At 56.1% G+C, this 16,134-nt stretch overlaps 1 protein-coding gene across 1 annotated transcript; it reads left to right on the top strand.

Annotated features, from left to right (window-relative positions):
• Nucleotides 1–1,780: 1,780 nt before the first annotated feature.
• On the top strand, nucleotides 1,781–9,061 carry LOC104828800 (indoleamine 2,3-dioxygenase 2-like). The gene is made up of 10 exons (XM_010562739.1): nucleotides 1,781–1,879; nucleotides 2,970–3,065; nucleotides 3,687–3,806; nucleotides 4,007–4,125; nucleotides 4,485–4,499; nucleotides 4,970–5,069; nucleotides 5,280–5,397; nucleotides 5,881–5,932; nucleotides 7,816–7,964; nucleotides 8,691–9,061. Exons 1-10 carry the CDS (start codon nucleotides 1,781–1,783, stop codon nucleotides 9,059–9,061), a joined length of 1,239 nt encoding a protein of 412 aa, XP_010561041.1.
• The last annotated feature ends 7,073 nt before the right edge of the window (nucleotides 9,062–16,134 follow it).

The following is a 16,134-nucleotide window of genomic DNA, read 5'->3' as shown; positions in this document are numbered from 1 at the left end:
CCCCCCTTGTGGTGCCCCCCCCCCCCCCAGCCCTTCCCTAGCACCCATGACATCTCCAGCCCTGGCCCCCGGCATGGGAAGCTTTCTGCGCAGGCAGCACTCACGGTGCTGATTTTCCCCCAGGAAACCAGCGTGTTGTGCCAAGCCTCCCTCGGATGGGGGGGGTACCCACCGGCCTGCTCCGGTGACCCTCAGCCACGGGCACCCTGCCCTGCCAGGCGCCGGGCTGGGGCGGCTCTCGGGGGCGCCGGGGGGCTCACGCCATCGTGGCCGACGCACAGGAAGAGCGTGGGGCGGATGCACGGTCCCCGCCGTGGCGTGGCTGCAGGCTCCTTCCCGCTGGTGTGGGGCCGGTGGGAGGGTGGGCTGGGGCGGTGGCAGCGGAGGAAACCTGACTCATCAGAGCAGGCGTCATGCCAGGAGATCCCCTTGTGCCCGGCGGTCCCCTCCTCACTGTGGCTGCAGCCCCTGGACAGGCAAACCACAGCACTTGCCTTCAGACTTGGGTGGGCTCAGGGTGCCCTGCCCAGCACGGGCACATCGTGGCACACAAAACCCTCCAGCTTTTCCATGAGAAAGACCTACACAGTTGTGCTCCTGTGCATTGCAATTAGGTCAGAAGCCTGCAGACCCTTGTTGCAAGGAGGTCTAATTACCCTCTGTGCATCACTGTCCACTCAGCCTCCCTGGGAGTGGATGTACACAGATGCGAGGAGAGCACGGCTGGTGTTCCGGTGCAGGCACACTACTAGCACACCATTCACTACTGCTAATTAAAACCGTCATTCTGGTCTTGCACTTTGTTTGGCACTGGGAATTTAATGACACCATCAGCTCACGTTCAGCCATTAGACAGCTCACTGGAAATGCAGATAAACTCTTATGTGACACGAAATGCGGATTAGGGAGTTTCGCTCCCTGCTGCGCAGCACTTAGTTCTGCAGCAGCTGCTTTGGATGTGGCTCCCATTAATTTATTTTGGCTGTGCTGGGCATACTGTTAGTGCATACATCAGCGGCACCTCATGTGAGCGTGGGGCTGAGGATACAGTGCGTGCCTCATATATCGCTCCTGCAGGGACAATGATCCCTGGGCTCTGGCACTTGGGGGGTGTCACACAGCGTGCTGGGAGCTGTGGGCAGCTCCCAGAGCCCCCCATGCACATCTGCCCTGCTGGGCTGTACCTGGTGCCTGTGGTGGCTGCAGGTCCGTGCTGCGGTGTGGGCTCCATGCTGCACTCACGGTGTACCTGGGCTCTGCGGTTTCCAGCAAGATGAGAACAGTCCTTGGTTCTTGCATGGTTCCTGCAGACCAAGCACAGCCCATAGGACATGAGTCTGGCATTGCCAGGATCCTGGGGAAACCCAGCTGCAGAGACTGCATCCCTGAGCTGTCACCAGCCTAAAGCACCCCAGGCTGCTTTGCTGCAGCCTCCCATGGGAGCCTGGAGCATGCCTGCGGTTCCGAGGGGAAGTCCTGGCGGCGGGGGAGACAGCTCACAGCCCCTACCCGGGTCAAGGGCACTTCCCTGAGCCTTCCCCATAGGTGGACGCCCACAGGAATGGAGATCAACGTTTGCTGCGCAGCAATGCCTTCTCAGCGACCTTTAATCTTGTTTGCTCGGACCGTCCGTCCATTGGGCAGCCAGGCCCCGGCTCCCCCCAGGACAAGGTACGTGACCGCGGCACACGGTGCTGGCTCAGCACAAACCGGGAGCGGGGCAGCCGGTGTGTCTCCGCCAAGCCAGAGCACGTCCCGACCCTACAGCCAGCGCCAGGTGATGGAGGCCGGCGAAGGCACAGAGGAGACCCCGCTGCCTCTGGTGCTGACACGGTTTCAGCTCTCCGAGGAGTATGGCTTCCTTCTTCCCGATCCTCTGGTAGGAGACGGCTGTGCCACCGCGTCTGCATGCTACAGGAGACAGAGAACAGGAAAATAGAGGGGTTGGTGAGCGGCTTTCTGGTTGGGTTTCAATTCAGTGCTACTCAACAGTTTATAAAAAGCAATGAGGAAGGCACATGCTGTTTTGGCTTAGACAGTTTCATAGGACAAACCCCTTGCTTTAAAAATTATTAAACTGGCTGCAGCAAGCGGTACAGGGGAGAGGAGAAGGAGCTTTGCAATTCACACATTGGCCTTGGCTTTACAGGATTTCAGGGAGTACAAGGAGAGCAGTCAGACTGCAGATCTCCTGTGCTGAAAGCAGCGCCATTTATCACTGGGCTCACCTCGCAGTGGGAGCGCTGAGGGACAGGCAGATGCTTGTTTATCATCTATTAATTCGCGATCACGCAGGCTGGTATTACAAGAGGGGGAACCAGACACAAACCATTAGCCACAATGTGCAAGGCTGGTTGGATGCTGGAAGCCAGGGCTGGCGGCATCCGCTCGCCTCCCTTTCCCCTGCCAGTGCCCCAGGAAAACCTTTTCGCAAACACAACAGAGCAGGAAGGTGAAAGCCCCCCGGCTGGGCAATGCCCGGCATGGCCCTCCCTGGGGCTGCCCAGCCCCAGCGGCAAGTCACAGCCCTGCTCCAGCTCCCATCGCTCCAATTCCCTTTTCTCCCCAGACTCTACGGCTCTTCTGCATTACAGCCAGAGCAGGGACTGGAGCAGGAGAGTTTGGGTGTTGTCTCTCATCAACTCTGAAAATTTTACCCAGGGCTAGGCTTATCTCCGAGCCCTCTGTTCCCTCCTTTGCGAAGGACGACAGTGGCAGCATGTCCCCCTGCCCAGCACAGCCCTGAAGTCTCCTCTTTAGGGGAGGGGGCTGCACTCTCCCCTGAGCCTGCCCCTGCTTCTTGCACAGCCCCTCTGCTGACACCACATTTAATCCCTGGACGTATCTTGCCCTGTCTCAGTCCTGAGCTGCTCAGGAACGAGGGGGAGAGACTAGACGCAGCCTTATGACACCCTGTGCAGCCAGACTCTGAGCATTAACAGCCCTCCCTCTCGCCTCTCTCTACCGAGACGGAGCTGCCGGAGCCCTACGGTCCCTGGATGGAGATTGCCCATGACCTGCCTCAGCTGATCGCGAGCCATCAGCTCCGCTCACAAGTTCACCAGGTGCCTGTGTTATCTTTCTTGACTCTGCAGCTCTCTCAAACCTTGGTCTGACACAGCAGTGTCTGCAAAAAAAAATGCATGGAAAAGCAAACCAACAGCAAAGCCGTGTCCTCAGCAAGGACTCACGCAGACAGGACTAATACTGTGCAAAACATCGGCACAGAAATAACTCCTACGGCAGTTCCTACAGCGCACTGGCAAGCTGAGGCAGCGAGGGCTGGAACATGTCGAGCAGCATGCGGTGGCAGGGGTAACCCTCTAGATGTCACGAGAGCCACAGCTTGTCCTGGCCGTGCTCCCCACTGAGGATTTCAGGCGCTCCACGAGCCCCCTGGCCTGGCTGGACCCCTCCGGTACACGGGGATCGGCCACTCTCACGTGCATCCCAGCACGAGGGAGAGGAACACCTTTTGGAGTAAAATCCCACCGTTTACTGTCCATGCTCACGAACCAGCTGCAAATCTTGCAGGCTTGGGAGGGAACAGAGGCTTGCAGGGGGAGGGTGAGGGCAGGGAGAAGCACTAGGAGGGTCTCTCCCCGGCTGGTGGGGCAGCCCCCCCACTGCGGGGGACCCTTGGCATTGCCTGCGGTGCCCCTCGCTTCCAAAGGTCTCCCTGGCAGATGCCGCAGCTGAGCACCCGGCACCTCCGAGGGCGTGAGGAGCTGCACTTGGCGCATCTGGTGCTTAGCTTCATCACGATGGGCTACCTCTGGCAGGAGGGCGAGGAGGGCACCGTGAAGGTAAAAGCAATGTGGAGCAGGTTCAGGTGCTCCTTGGGATCTGGGGCTGATGGTGCTCCCCTGGGACTCATCCCATGGGAGCAAAGCCTCTTTCCTGAGGCTGCCCATAGACTCCTCCTGCCTGGTTGGGTGCTTGTAGACAGGCACCTTTCACCAGCCTGACAGTGTCCCCATCTTCTTCTGTGCTTTGTGCCCTTCAGGTCCTGCCCCAAAATCTCGCTGTCCCCTTCTGGGAGGTCTCGCAGGCCCTCGGCCTCCCCCCCATCCTCAGCCACACGGACTTTGTGTTGGCCAACTGGAGGAGGAAGAACCCCAACAGGTAAACGGGCAAACACGGGTGGACGGAGGGCAGCTCATCCCGCAGTTGGGGCAACCGTGATGAGCCTGAGCAGGTCCCATCCAGCACACAGGACAAACGGTTCCCAAACCGCTCCCGTTCTGCCAAAAACCATTGAAAACCCACCATCACTGGGGGGCTGTCTCATGGGTGCAGACACAGGTGCCCAGTGGGGAACTGGCTGCCTCTGGGAGCATCCCCGCAGGGGACGGCGCTTCCCATGGGCCAGCGAGCTCCTTTGTCTCCCACAGAGCACAGTCCATTACTGAAACAATTTATAACGTCTCTCTTTCTCTCTCCTTTTCTTGTGCATTTGTTGGCAATAACCGAAATGCCTTCAGGCCTCTAGAAATTGAGTAAGTATTTAAGATGCTTATTTATTTTCTAACAGTATTAGTTTTGTTTGAATTGGCTTAGCACTCCAACACTGCAGGGCTCTGCTTAGCTTGAACCTATCTCTTGATATATGAGCACAACAAAAACAGCTCAGTCTTTGGCACGCAAATACCACTGCAACAACAGCAAAGTGCCATGACCGCAGCTGAACCGTAGGCTGCTCTAGTCCACGCAGAGCCTGGCTGTCATGGACCAGACTTTCAGCCCAGCGAGTCCATGGGGAGGGTCACGGGTCCCTCAAAACCAAAGCAGCCCCTCTCCCCTTTTGCTCTGTGCCAACTCGTCTCTGCCCGTGATGCAGATAACAGGCTCTGCAGCCAGGAGGGTTTTGCTCCAAGGACTCAGTGGGTCCCGGGGTGCGCGGGGAAATCCCAAGCAAGCGTCCTCCTAACCCCCACACGCTCGGCTGCTCTGCCCATCGCCCCTGCAGGAACCTGGACACCATCATCTCGCTGCCCGGGGGAGAGAGCCTGCGAGGCTTCATCCTCGTCACCCTCCTGGTTGAGAAGGCAGCTGTGCCTGGGATTAAGGTAGGGTACCGCCGTGCCCCGTAGCTCTTTGCTCGCCTGGAAAGCACCCACAGGCGCACACCCACGGGGTCTACCCGTCCCCTGCACGCTTGCTTGCGGGCTGGGGGAAGGGGCAGAGCTGGCGTGGGTGGTAGCGGGTATGCAGAGCTGCTGTACACAGACATTCCAGCCTCCTCAACACTTTGTGCTCTCCCTCCTCTCCTCTCGCAGGCAATCATTCAGGCCATTCGTGCCATCCTGCAGCTTGATGAGGAGACCCTGCACAAAGCCCTGCAGGAGCTGGCAGAGGCCATCGGGGACATGAGCAAGGCTTTGAAACGGATGCATGGTAACAGCAGCCTTCAGCTGGAGGGCAGCTCATGTCCTCACATCACTGTGCACGCTTTAGCTCATAGGATGCATTAGCGTAAATGCGCTTGGCCCATAAAGTGTCTCTGGAGGGAGCGAGCGGGAGGATGCAGGAGCAATTCAGGGGAAGCTCAGTGCTCCCAGGGTGATGCATAGTGTTTGAGCACTCAAATGGGCCTGGGGTAAAAGTGTGGGGTGTTTTGGGGCTGAGTATAGCTCTGAGCAATGCTATACTGAGCACAGCAGTGCCCCAATGAGCCCAGCTGGGGGAAGCCCACTGCGGGGAGGGAGCACCAGCACTGTGGAACGCACCGGTCCCTCCTGCTGGGTCCTTCTCGGGGCACAGATTGGGGTTGCCTCGGCTGTGGCAGAGCGGGGAGCGCTGCCACACGGGAAATGCCGACGCGGTGGGAACTAATAGCCTTTTGCCCGCAGTAACATCTATGATCTGATTTCCTCCTAGACTATGTGGATCCAGCAGTATTTTATGCTGTGATCCGGATCTTTCTCTCCGGGTAAGTGTGGCACATTTCCTCCCAAAGCCACCGTGTCGGCAGCTCCCGGGGCTGGGGGGAGCAGGGGATGTGCTGGGAAGGGGCAGCCCAGATGGGGCACAGGGTCCCCCAGGCAGGGTAGGAACCAGCGCTGTGTCCGGCAGTGGTGGCTCTGAGGGTGACGTGGTCCTGTCCCTCTCGAGGGATGGAGATCCCAGGCGCTTGATCTGACTGCACAGAGCCTGACCTGCTGGGCAAGGACCATGGCAGAGGGCTGGGGTCTGCCTCCTCACCAGCTTCTCTCCATCCTGAACTTAAGCTTGGCTCCGGCACAGTCTCTGTGCTGCAATGGCTGTAATTGTGCAGAAATGAATCATTCCTGCTCTTGGCCCGAACAGTTTTGACAGGAGACTTATTTCTCTTTACTTTGCACACTGTACATACAAAGCTACGAAGCCAAGTGGGGTCTCTTCCCCCTGTGTGTTAAGGAAACATCTATAACAAGCCTCTTGCTGTTGCTCCCTTACCATTCCATTAATTAAAAAAACCTATTCCCCTGCAAATACTGAAAAAAGTCCATTGGACAAGGCAGAAACATGGCCATGAGAGCCCAGTGCTGTTGGTATGCTATCCCTCATCTTCCCTGTGGGTCTGTGAGCATCCCCAACTGCTCTGCTCCTGGGCTTCTCAGGGGGTTTCTATTTTTATTTCTCTTCGGCATATCTCGGCATTCCTAAGTCAAAAGTCTCCATGCATCCTGATTATGTTTCTCTCATTTTTTATCCAAGCTGACCTTGTCTTGATGGTCATCAGCCTGGAAAAACATGCCTTTTAAATTCTCTTCTGCTTATAAGAACTTCCCACTAGTAAAGGTTACTATAAATACATCCCTGGGAGAGCTAAAAATATTACGGTATTTGATAATGAATCTATTTTCTCTGCAGTTTGTGCAAAATCTGCTCCAGCAGTCAAACAGCCTTAGCAGCCAGCACCGAAAGCTTCATGAAATGGTGCATTCTTTAGAAGGTCAAGAGATATTTTTGTGCCAGGCACATTATCTCTCTGAAATTATAACTGCTCCTTCCATTTGTGAGCAAGCATTTATCCATTTTTGCACAACAGGCACATAAAGCCAGATGACAGGGGCTGTGAGTTAATGGTGTACGGGGGGGAGGCACTGACGCTGCCCAGTTCCTGGGCTTGCTGAGGACGAGCAGCTTTATGGGAGGGAGGAAATTACATTACAGGCTTGTTCTCTGCTGAAATAAATAAAGGCAGGCTGTCCTGCGCTGTCTTTAAAGACATCATCTCAAGAGTAACAAGAACAGAGAAAAATCCACAGTACAAACTTCAAGGGCTCGGAAGAGCATTTGGGAGACTCTATCTGCTGCAGAGGCAACTCAGCTTCTCCTAATGGCCACTGGGATTTCAAGGAATTAATGTTAAGTGCCACTATTGCCCAGATAAGTGCCTCCTCGCCTCTTGCACACCCGAAGCAGCTCTGCACATGCAAACCACCATGTGGGACCTGCCAGAGCCGGGACCCGATTCGGGGATGGAGGTGCAGCCAGGCGAAGGGCAGGGTGTCCCGGCACCACACTGCGGGGTGCTCACCAGAGCACGGCAATCCCATAGAACCATCCCTAGCTCCTCGGTGAAGGATAACTAAGGATTTCTCCCTACACCCATGACCTTGTCGTGTGCCTCGACATAGTGTTTGATATCCAAGTTTATCTCGCGTTTGAGGATAGCTGACAAGGCTGAGCGAGGAGGAGGAGATCCATGGGCCAGGTCAGGAAGGTTTCACTCAATCTTGCTGGCCCAGGGTCCCTTCTCGCAGCATCCCCCTCTTATCAGCCGCCCCGCGGCCGTTCCCTGCCTGACTTCCATGTCTTCCCCCTCAGCTGGAAAGATAACCCCGCCATGCCGGACGGGTTGATATATGAAGGAGTATCTGACGAGCCCATGGCGTACTCGGGAGGGAGCGCGGCACAGAGCACCATCCTTCACGCTTTTGATGAGCTCCTGGGGATTCGCCATAGCGAGGAGAGCAGTAAGTCACACACTTTTTCTTTTTCCCAAGCAAATAAGGAGCAGGGGAAGAACCGAGCCAGAGCGTTTCCCACAGCTGTGGGACGGCTGTATGTGGCAGTCGACAGGACACGCGCCCATCTTGCCCTCGCAAAACCCTCGCAGATCCCAGCTGCGACGAGGCTTTGCCCAGTTCATTAGGGAGGAAGTCTATAAATGAAGCTCTGGCAGGCACTTCCTCAGTACTATAAATTCCCAGATGGACAGACTTTGCTTTTTGTGTGTCAGCTTTTTACTGAGGTTATATATGGGTACTGAGAAGAGGGAGCAGAGTGCACCAGCATCTTGCCAGTAATTTAGCTCATCCATTCACATAGTTTCACATTAGTCTGGCCCACAACAGAATGTATTTATCAGAAATTAGCAAAACCACTCTAATAGCAAAAAACCCCCTAAACAGCCTGAAACCGAAAGGCTGAGAGCAAGGGCTAAAACCTGCCTTTTAGGGTTAAGACCAAGCCTAATGGAGCATTGGCCTAATATGGGTTTTCTTTCTCAATTAATTGGAGGCACGGAGACAGGACAGTGGAGGGCAGGAGGCTGCGCAGGCTGTCATGTACCACCCAGCGCAGTGGTCCCTACAGGCCACGCCAGCACCAGTGCTCCAGCCTGGCCGCTCTTTGAGAGCATCAGGGTGCTTTAACCTACTTGCCCACAACTTATTTATCTTTTTTCTGGTGTCTTGCAGCTGCCTTCCTGCACAGGATGAGGGACTACATGCCCCCACCCCACAGAGCCTTTGTGGAGGAGATCCACCGTGCCCCCTCCCTGAAGCAGCATGTGCTCTCCTCTGGAGACGCACGGCTCTGCACGGCTTTCAACCGGTGCGTCTCGGCACTGGCAGAGTTCAGGTCCTACCACATCACCATCGTCACCAAGTACATCACTGTTGCGGCGGCCAAAGCCAAGGCTGGGCAGGCAGACACGGGTGACAGGGCTGGCCCCTCTGCGGTGAAGCCCCCGTCCGCGCTGGAGGCCAAAGGGACCGGCGGGTCCCACATCTTCAGCTTCCTGAAGAGCGTCAGGGACACCACCAGGGAAGGGATGATAAGTGCCTGACTTGCCCTGAGGGTTTGCAAGGCTCTGCTCAAAATGGTTGCAGGAGGCCAAACGGCTCCAGCTTGTGTCTGCAGCGCACGAGCCAACATCCGACCACAGCGACCTTCACCGAAAACCTCCTCTCAGCAGCACCCTTCCCGCTTGCATGCGTCTGGGACATGGGGAACGTGCTCTGGGTTGTCGAGGGAGGAAAGGACTGCTGCTGATAACCCCCCAAAGGCACACAGTGAGCGCAGCATCCTTCCACGGCACGAGGATGGGCACAGCATCCTTCCACAGCACTGGGATGGGCACAGCATCCTTCCATGGCACTGGGATCAGCACAGCATCCTTCCACAGTACCAGGATGGGCACAGCTTTCTTCCATGGCACCGGGATGGGCACAGAATTCTTCCACAGCACTGGGATGGGCACAGCATCCTTCCACAGCACTGGGATGGGCCCAGCATCCTTCCATGGTACTGGGATCAGCACAGCATCCTTCCACAGTACCAGGATGGGCACAGCTTTCTTCCATGGCACCGGGATGGGCATAGCAGCCTTCTACAGCACTGGGATGGGCCCAGCATCCTTCCATGGCACCGGGATGGGCACAGCATCCCTCTCCAGCACCGGGAAGAGCTGTGTCCGTCCAAGCCCTGCTTGCTGCACCCCCCGGGCTCTCTCCCTGCGACCCCCCCGGGGGTCGGGGCTGCCGCTCCGCGGCGGGGGTCGCAGGGGGGGCTGGAGGCGGCTTGGGGTTCCGCAACCCTAATAAAGCAGCGATTCCCAAACGCAGCCGTGCTGCGGGGTCCTGTGTCCGTTCCCCGGCCGGCCCATCGCGACATGCCAGCGCTTCTCCATCGCGAGGTGGCGACAGAAACCTGCTTTTGGCTCCGCCGCAGACGGGCTGCCACGCAGCAGTGGAACGGCGGGGGTGGGGGAGCAGGTAAACCCAACCACTAGTGGGGATTTGGGAGGGCTGGGGGCTGCGGGGGGCGAGATGGGGCTTCCCGCTGCGACCCACAGCCCTTGGCACCCAGACACGGCTCTTCTCCCCCCGCACCAACCAGCCCTGTTGTTTTAACACCGGGACACGACGCGTTTCTCATGTGCCCAGGGCTGTCGGGCCCCTGTGGGTCCCAAAGCACCGAGGCAGTGTCCAGTCAGCAATTGTCATCAACCTTTTCAGCCTGATCCTGATACTTGGGCTGGTAACAGCAAGCAGTCGGGTCTAAAAGCCGGATTCTCGATTGCCCGGCATTTCACAATTACTTGTTTCTGTACAAGACAAGACAGTTTTGTCTGCTGAAATCCCTGCTCCCAGTTTGAGTAACAGGCAGAGATCTTGCATAGCTCATGCGTCTGCAGCGGGACCGCAATTACTCAGAGGGGAAGTCTGCTGACAAGCACCAACTCTCCAGTCATGGGAATGATGCTGAAGTCACTCAAACCCAACTGAGAGGGGAAAGTGGATGAGAGAAGTGAGCAGAGCATGTGGGAAAAATGCAGCATGGAAGCTGGTGTTCACCTGGAGATGCTGCATTAAGGTATAAGGCTTTACTCTCCATTGCCAACTTCATTGCAGCTTCTGATTTATTAAGGGCTCTGGATGTCACAGGGGCAAAGTGGCAACATTTGGGCACACAGAGGCTTCACTTTCTTAAGTCTCAATGAACAATGCTGTGCTGTGGCAGGACGGGGGGACATACAGTTTCCTCGAGGGGCCGGCAAGGGAAAAACAGCTCAGACAAACCCATGGTCCTCACCGGGTATCTGCAGCAGACTAACACCCAGCTTGATGCTGGGTTCAGCCCAGGACCTAATACGCAGGTTCCTACGATACAGAGAGCGCAGCAGATGAAGCAAGACCAGCAAACAAGCTGCCAGGGCTCCTGCCTTCTCCCCCATGCATTGCTCCCCAGCCCAGGGTGGTAGGACTGGGCTCACCTCACCCCACCGTGCTGGGGAAGGGTGGGCAGATCTCTGGGCCAAGAGCAGTGATAAAGCTTTTTTCATAATGCCAGGTGCCCAAGATGCCCTTTTACGGTGAGAGAGCACCCCCAAATTCCTTGGAATCGGCATCTTTAGGGAAATCAGGCCATATGCCTCTGTGTTTTGCCTGCCCAGGTTTTGCTGGCATGGCCACCAGAGACAGGTTTCACACCCAATCGGTGTCTCAGTGCAAAAATAGCTCTGGCAGTGCCACTTCTCCTGCACTATCAGAAGACAGTCAAGGTCCTTTGAAATGAGGCTTTGTTCCCATAAGGGCAACAAAAACCTCAGCACACAGCAGCTTGAATTATTAAAGCTCCTTGCTAAATTTTATTTTGTGCCCTCTTTTGAAAGGCAGTCTTAAAACTGGGGCTTAAGAGAAGATATCTTCAGTAAACAACCTATGGGAATGTGTCAGCACCTTTAAATCTTTGCCTGGCAGCCCTCATTCCATTCGATCTTCATTTCTGAATAGCTGCTGCATATTTTATGTAGGAAATATTTCATTCTGATGATTGTCTTGGTCTATTACATTTCAGACCATTTCAGGAAAACAGCAAACTTTGAGGGGGAAAAAAAATAAAAAATGACTCCAGCTAAATGAAAAACACAATCAAGTCTCTTAGGGAACTGGCACAGGCTGGCACTGCAGGGGAGACGCATGGGCTCCATGCGTGCTGTGGAGTGCCCAAACCCATACTGGTCAGCAGCGATGCTGGTGCCAGGAAGGGGCAAAGGGCTCCCGGGGGGGATTTTGTTGCTGCTGCAAATCCTTGTGAAGCCCCAGGGCCCTTCTCTGCACATGCTGCCCCTGCCCTGGACCGGTAGGATCACAGCAATGCTCCAACTCAGGAGGAAGGAGAGCGAATTCATGCCGCCTTGGAAGAGAAAAGGGGAGCTGGGAAACCAGAGAAGGCACACCAGAGGGCTCTGGGGGTACCCCACACCGGTGGGCACGCTCACCTTCAACACACTACTTTTTTGGGAGATGAGGAAGGTGCCTAAAGAGCTGCACAGAAACAGAGTCAGACCACGGCATTCCCAGGTCAGCAAACTACATAGCAAGGGCTCACCACCTTTGAGTTCACTTTACCAAATGCTTTGTGAGAGACACATCCAGCGATGGCACACGCATTAATCAGATTCAGCTCCTTTAAAGTTGGATTCAGGGAGGATCCTGCCGCACTTGCAGCACCCAGACAGTGATGCACAGTGATGCACAGACCCTTCCCGTCTTCTCTCCTGGCAGGCTGGGACAGCTGCTTCGTGAGAGCTTTGATTTCTCTCTGTTTCCAAACCACTGCTGTCTAATATTGATCACAAGGCACAGACATCTAAGGTCTCAGGTGCATTATGCCTGGAAGTACCTTGCATTTAAATAATTTACGCCGGCACCTAAAAATGCCACAATACGGTTGAGAATAACACAATGCTTGGCATTCATTTTGCGTGCTGCCGTCAGGAACCGCACTGCGATGCACTGCCCGCAGCCACGCAGCACGACGGGTCTGCAGACCCGAGGTCCCGCTCTGCCCTGATGGGTTCATTTTGGCAGGCGCTGGGGGAGCCCTGGACGCATGGGCTGGCACGGCCCTTCTGCCACCAAAGGCAATACGAAGAGCAAAGGAAATTCAGAGCTGTGCCACAGTCACAGCCCAGACCCCAGCTGGGACAACCAGCGCCTGTGGGACACCCGAGATGCCCTGCGCTGCTGCCTGCACTGGGACAGGCAGACTTAAGCTCATTTCTGCCCAGGCTCCACACAAACGAGACCAGGATTTTGCACCGCTTCCCCGAACCCAGCAGCATCTGCTGGGTCAGCTGGGATAGACGCCTGATGTCTGGCAGCTGATGCAAAACCAAGAAGGATGTTGCAGCCTTCGGCCACAACCAGAACAGCAGCTACAGACCCAAATTAGCACCACCCACACAGAAAACTATCTTATCATTGCAAACAGAGGCCCTGCCCCTGCAGCGCTGGTGCACGCACATTTCCATTGTGAATCTGCGGCTCTGGAGCCACCCAGCAGCCTTGACACGGCACTCCCAGCCCCGTTCTGGGGGTGTCCACCTTCTTGACACCTCGTTACCCCCTTTTATTAAGCGGAGATTTTTTCCATGGAGTCTGATGGTCCGATCCATGTGATGGAGAAGGAAGCCTGGCGCACACTTGAGGGGGTGGCGGGAGGAGACCCTGCCTGGGCACACCTTCAATGCCAGCAAACCTCATGAGAGCTCCCGTCAGCTGCACCCGGCTGCTGAGGCATCAACACAAAGTCCGAGAGCTGCATCCCTTTCCTCTGCAGCCCAGGCAAGCCAGGGCCTCTCTTATACCTTATCACAAAATTCCCTTCCTACTCTGCTCGAGAGCACGACGTTTTCCTTTGCTACAGCCTTGTGTATAGTGCACTAAGAGGGTAAAAGGAGGAAAGGTGCCTGGGTGCCCGGCAGCAAGGCTTGTTGGGTGCCCACCACCCTGCCTCAGGGCATGCACAGGCAACAGTCCCCGGCTCCTTCGCCCAGCCATCTCTCCTGGGCAAGGGGACATACCAACAGCAACAACCTCTGCAGGGTCCCGGGGCTGCCCCCAGACCCGGCTCAGCTTCTGCCCTCCCCTCGCAGCCAAAATCTTCCGTGGCCCTGGGGAGGGCAGCGCGAGGGATGTTGGTGCACAGGGTATTTCTCAGCTGTAGCTCACAACAGCACCAAAGGAAAGACCCCTCGCTGCAGGGTCCCCAGCAGCACCCAGCACCCCACACCGCTCGTCTCTGCCTCTCCCCTGCCTGGCACGGTCCCCATCCTGCCCGCACTCGCCTGTCACCACCCGTGCTGTGCCTAGCCCGGCGGCTGCCATCCCACCCACGCTGCTTGCTCAGACTTTCCGCTCTGCTCCTCAATTGCTTCAGCCTCCGGTTCCCTCCTCGCCTTGCCCAAGTCTCACCCAGGTCACCTTCTACCACTGCGCAAAAGTTCCTGAGATGCCTCTGGGCAGCAGCCGGGCTGTCGGCCCCGCTCCCCAGGGCGTCTGACAGCCCCTGGGCAGACACAGCCAACCGCTTTGCTGCGATTCCTGCTACCGCTTTTGTCCTCGTGAATATTTGAAATCAAACAAGAATACAAACATTGGGATTCTAGACACTTCCCAACCCCAACCTTATTTATCATACTTGGCTCTGCTCCTGGAATCAGGGCCAGGAGAGGCTCCGAACGATCTAAGTTATTTAACATGCTGTGCATAGATCAATCTCACTCTCCCCTCTAGCCACAGGTTTCCCTTTGTGGTTTGCTGCACACTTATTATGTCCATCAATATCCCCGTAATTAAAATCCCCCATTATCTGGGTCCTGGCTGCCTTACGAGCTCCTCATAAGCTATAAAACCTTTCATGATCAACCTTCTGTAAGTGCCCGGGAGGTCTGCAGCCCCATCTCAGGATCCCCAGGCTGCTGTTATAACCCTGAAGGTCCCACCGAAACTGCCACCTGCTCCAGCCCGAAGCGTGTCTGCCATTCCTCGCCACGCGTTCCTGTTCTGTGCCAGGATTCCTCATTTTTATCCCCATCTTTCTCTGTTTGTTGGTAAGTTTATCTCTGAGCAAGCCCCCCAACTCCTGCTTAGCTCACATGGCTGGAGGTGAATACTGGACCTGCTGCATTCCTGGGAGCACCCGCAGGCTGCCAGGCTCTGGACCGTCACATCCCAAATTTTGCCCTGCTGCATAACCGCTCACCATACCCTGGAAAAGCAGCGAGCCCCCAAAACTGTCACAACGGCAGCCCCGCTGTCCCTGCATCCCAGTCAGGGACCATGCCGGGGCTTTTCTGGAGAGATGCTGGTCGGGACGGCTGCTCACGCTGCCCTTCACACCCCAGCTCAACCCACCCACAGCCCACCAGCAGGTCTCTGTGGAAGCAGCCGCTGACTCTCCCGGCTCGGCACGTTGCTCCGGGCATGGAGATGACGGCACGCTGGGCAGGGCGAGCGGCTCACGCCTGTGATGGACGTGCACCCACATCGACATCTCTACAGACAAGTACTTGTCTCCTAGTTGGGCTCTCTCCTGCACAGCTCGGCCACAGGTCTCAAAGCAATTTATTAATAACAGCCAAGTTTGCTTTGCAATTCCCCCTTGGGAGGGACGGGAGGGCACAGAAAATAATTGCCTTCACCTTCTTTCTGGCGCTGCTGCTTGCCCGAGACCTGACGCTGCAGCGGGTGCATGCCCTGAGCACCGTATCCCTCTGAACGCTCGACCTGGCAAGAGCACAAGAAACGCAGAGGGCTTTATCTCTGCCCGGGGAATTACTCACCTTGGCAGGAGTGACTACAGTCCAGATATGATTGAAGGACATGACTCAAGCCAAAAAGTGCTAATTACGGCATTGAAGGAGGAGGAGAGAGGAGCTGCTAAATTACCCCTAATATGGAAAGGGAGTTAGGAACAGATTGAAAAACCATCACTGCGGAGATGATGAATATGGGGCTGTCCCAGCCCAGGGCCACCAGCACCGCTGTGCTGGGGACGTGCGGACCTGGGACCTGCCACCCTGAGCCCAACAAGTCTTGGAGGAACTCTCTGTCAGGGAAGGAACGGGTTTGTTTATGCTCCCTGTGTGTCCTTCAGCAAATCTCTGGGTTTCTCCTGTCGTTTAGCTTTAGACCAGCTTTAGACCTGTTTCGGACCAGGCAGGCAAATGTCTACGCTGTCTGCTAATGGCGCGAGGATCTCTCTCCTGCTCTGCTCTGCTCCATCCGTCCGGGCTGCGTTCACACCCTCCATCACCTCCCGCAGCTGCCTCTGTTGCCGAATCCTAACGCCTTCTTCTCTTTTGCTGGCTCGTCGCTGCAGCGTGCGATCTGTACAAATGCAGTGTCAGCGCTGCAGTGGCGCTGGGGAGAAGTGACAAGGGACACACAGAGCCACATGCTCGCTCAGCTGCAGCTCCCAGCACCTTATGTTTCTGACTGCTGGGAAGCTATAAGGACAGCATGGCCGGTGTCAGACAAATGCTGGTCGTGTTTTCCCATGGACGGTCAGTGCTGGGAAACGGCACCAGTCTAAAGCAAGTCACCAGATGGAAGGATACCCGGAGGGACC

Source organism: Haliaeetus leucocephalus, unplaced genomic scaffold, assembly GCF_000737465.1.
Source record: "Haliaeetus leucocephalus isolate CR32 unplaced genomic scaffold, Haliaeetus_leucocephalus-4.0 Scaffold162, whole genome shotgun sequence".
Classification (NCBI taxonomy): domain Eukaryota; kingdom Metazoa; phylum Chordata; class Aves; order Accipitriformes; family Accipitridae; genus Haliaeetus; species Haliaeetus leucocephalus.
The sequence above is the reverse complement of the archived record's forward strand: the minus strand, read 5'-3'. Positions and strand labels throughout refer to the sequence as shown.

Coding starts and splice junctions, on each gene's coding strand:
- LOC104828800 (XM_010562739.1), top strand. CDS start 1,781: ATGGAGGCCGGCGAAGGCACAGAGGAGACCCCGCTGCCTCTGGTGCTG. Junction 5,398..5,880: donor GGCTTTGAAACGGATGCATG/GTAACAGCAGCC, acceptor ATTTCCTCCTAG/ACTATGTGGATCCAGCAGTA. Junction 7,965..8,690: donor TCGCCATAGCGAGGAGAGCA/GTAAGTCACACA, acceptor GGTGTCTTGCAG/CTGCCTTCCTGCACAGGATG.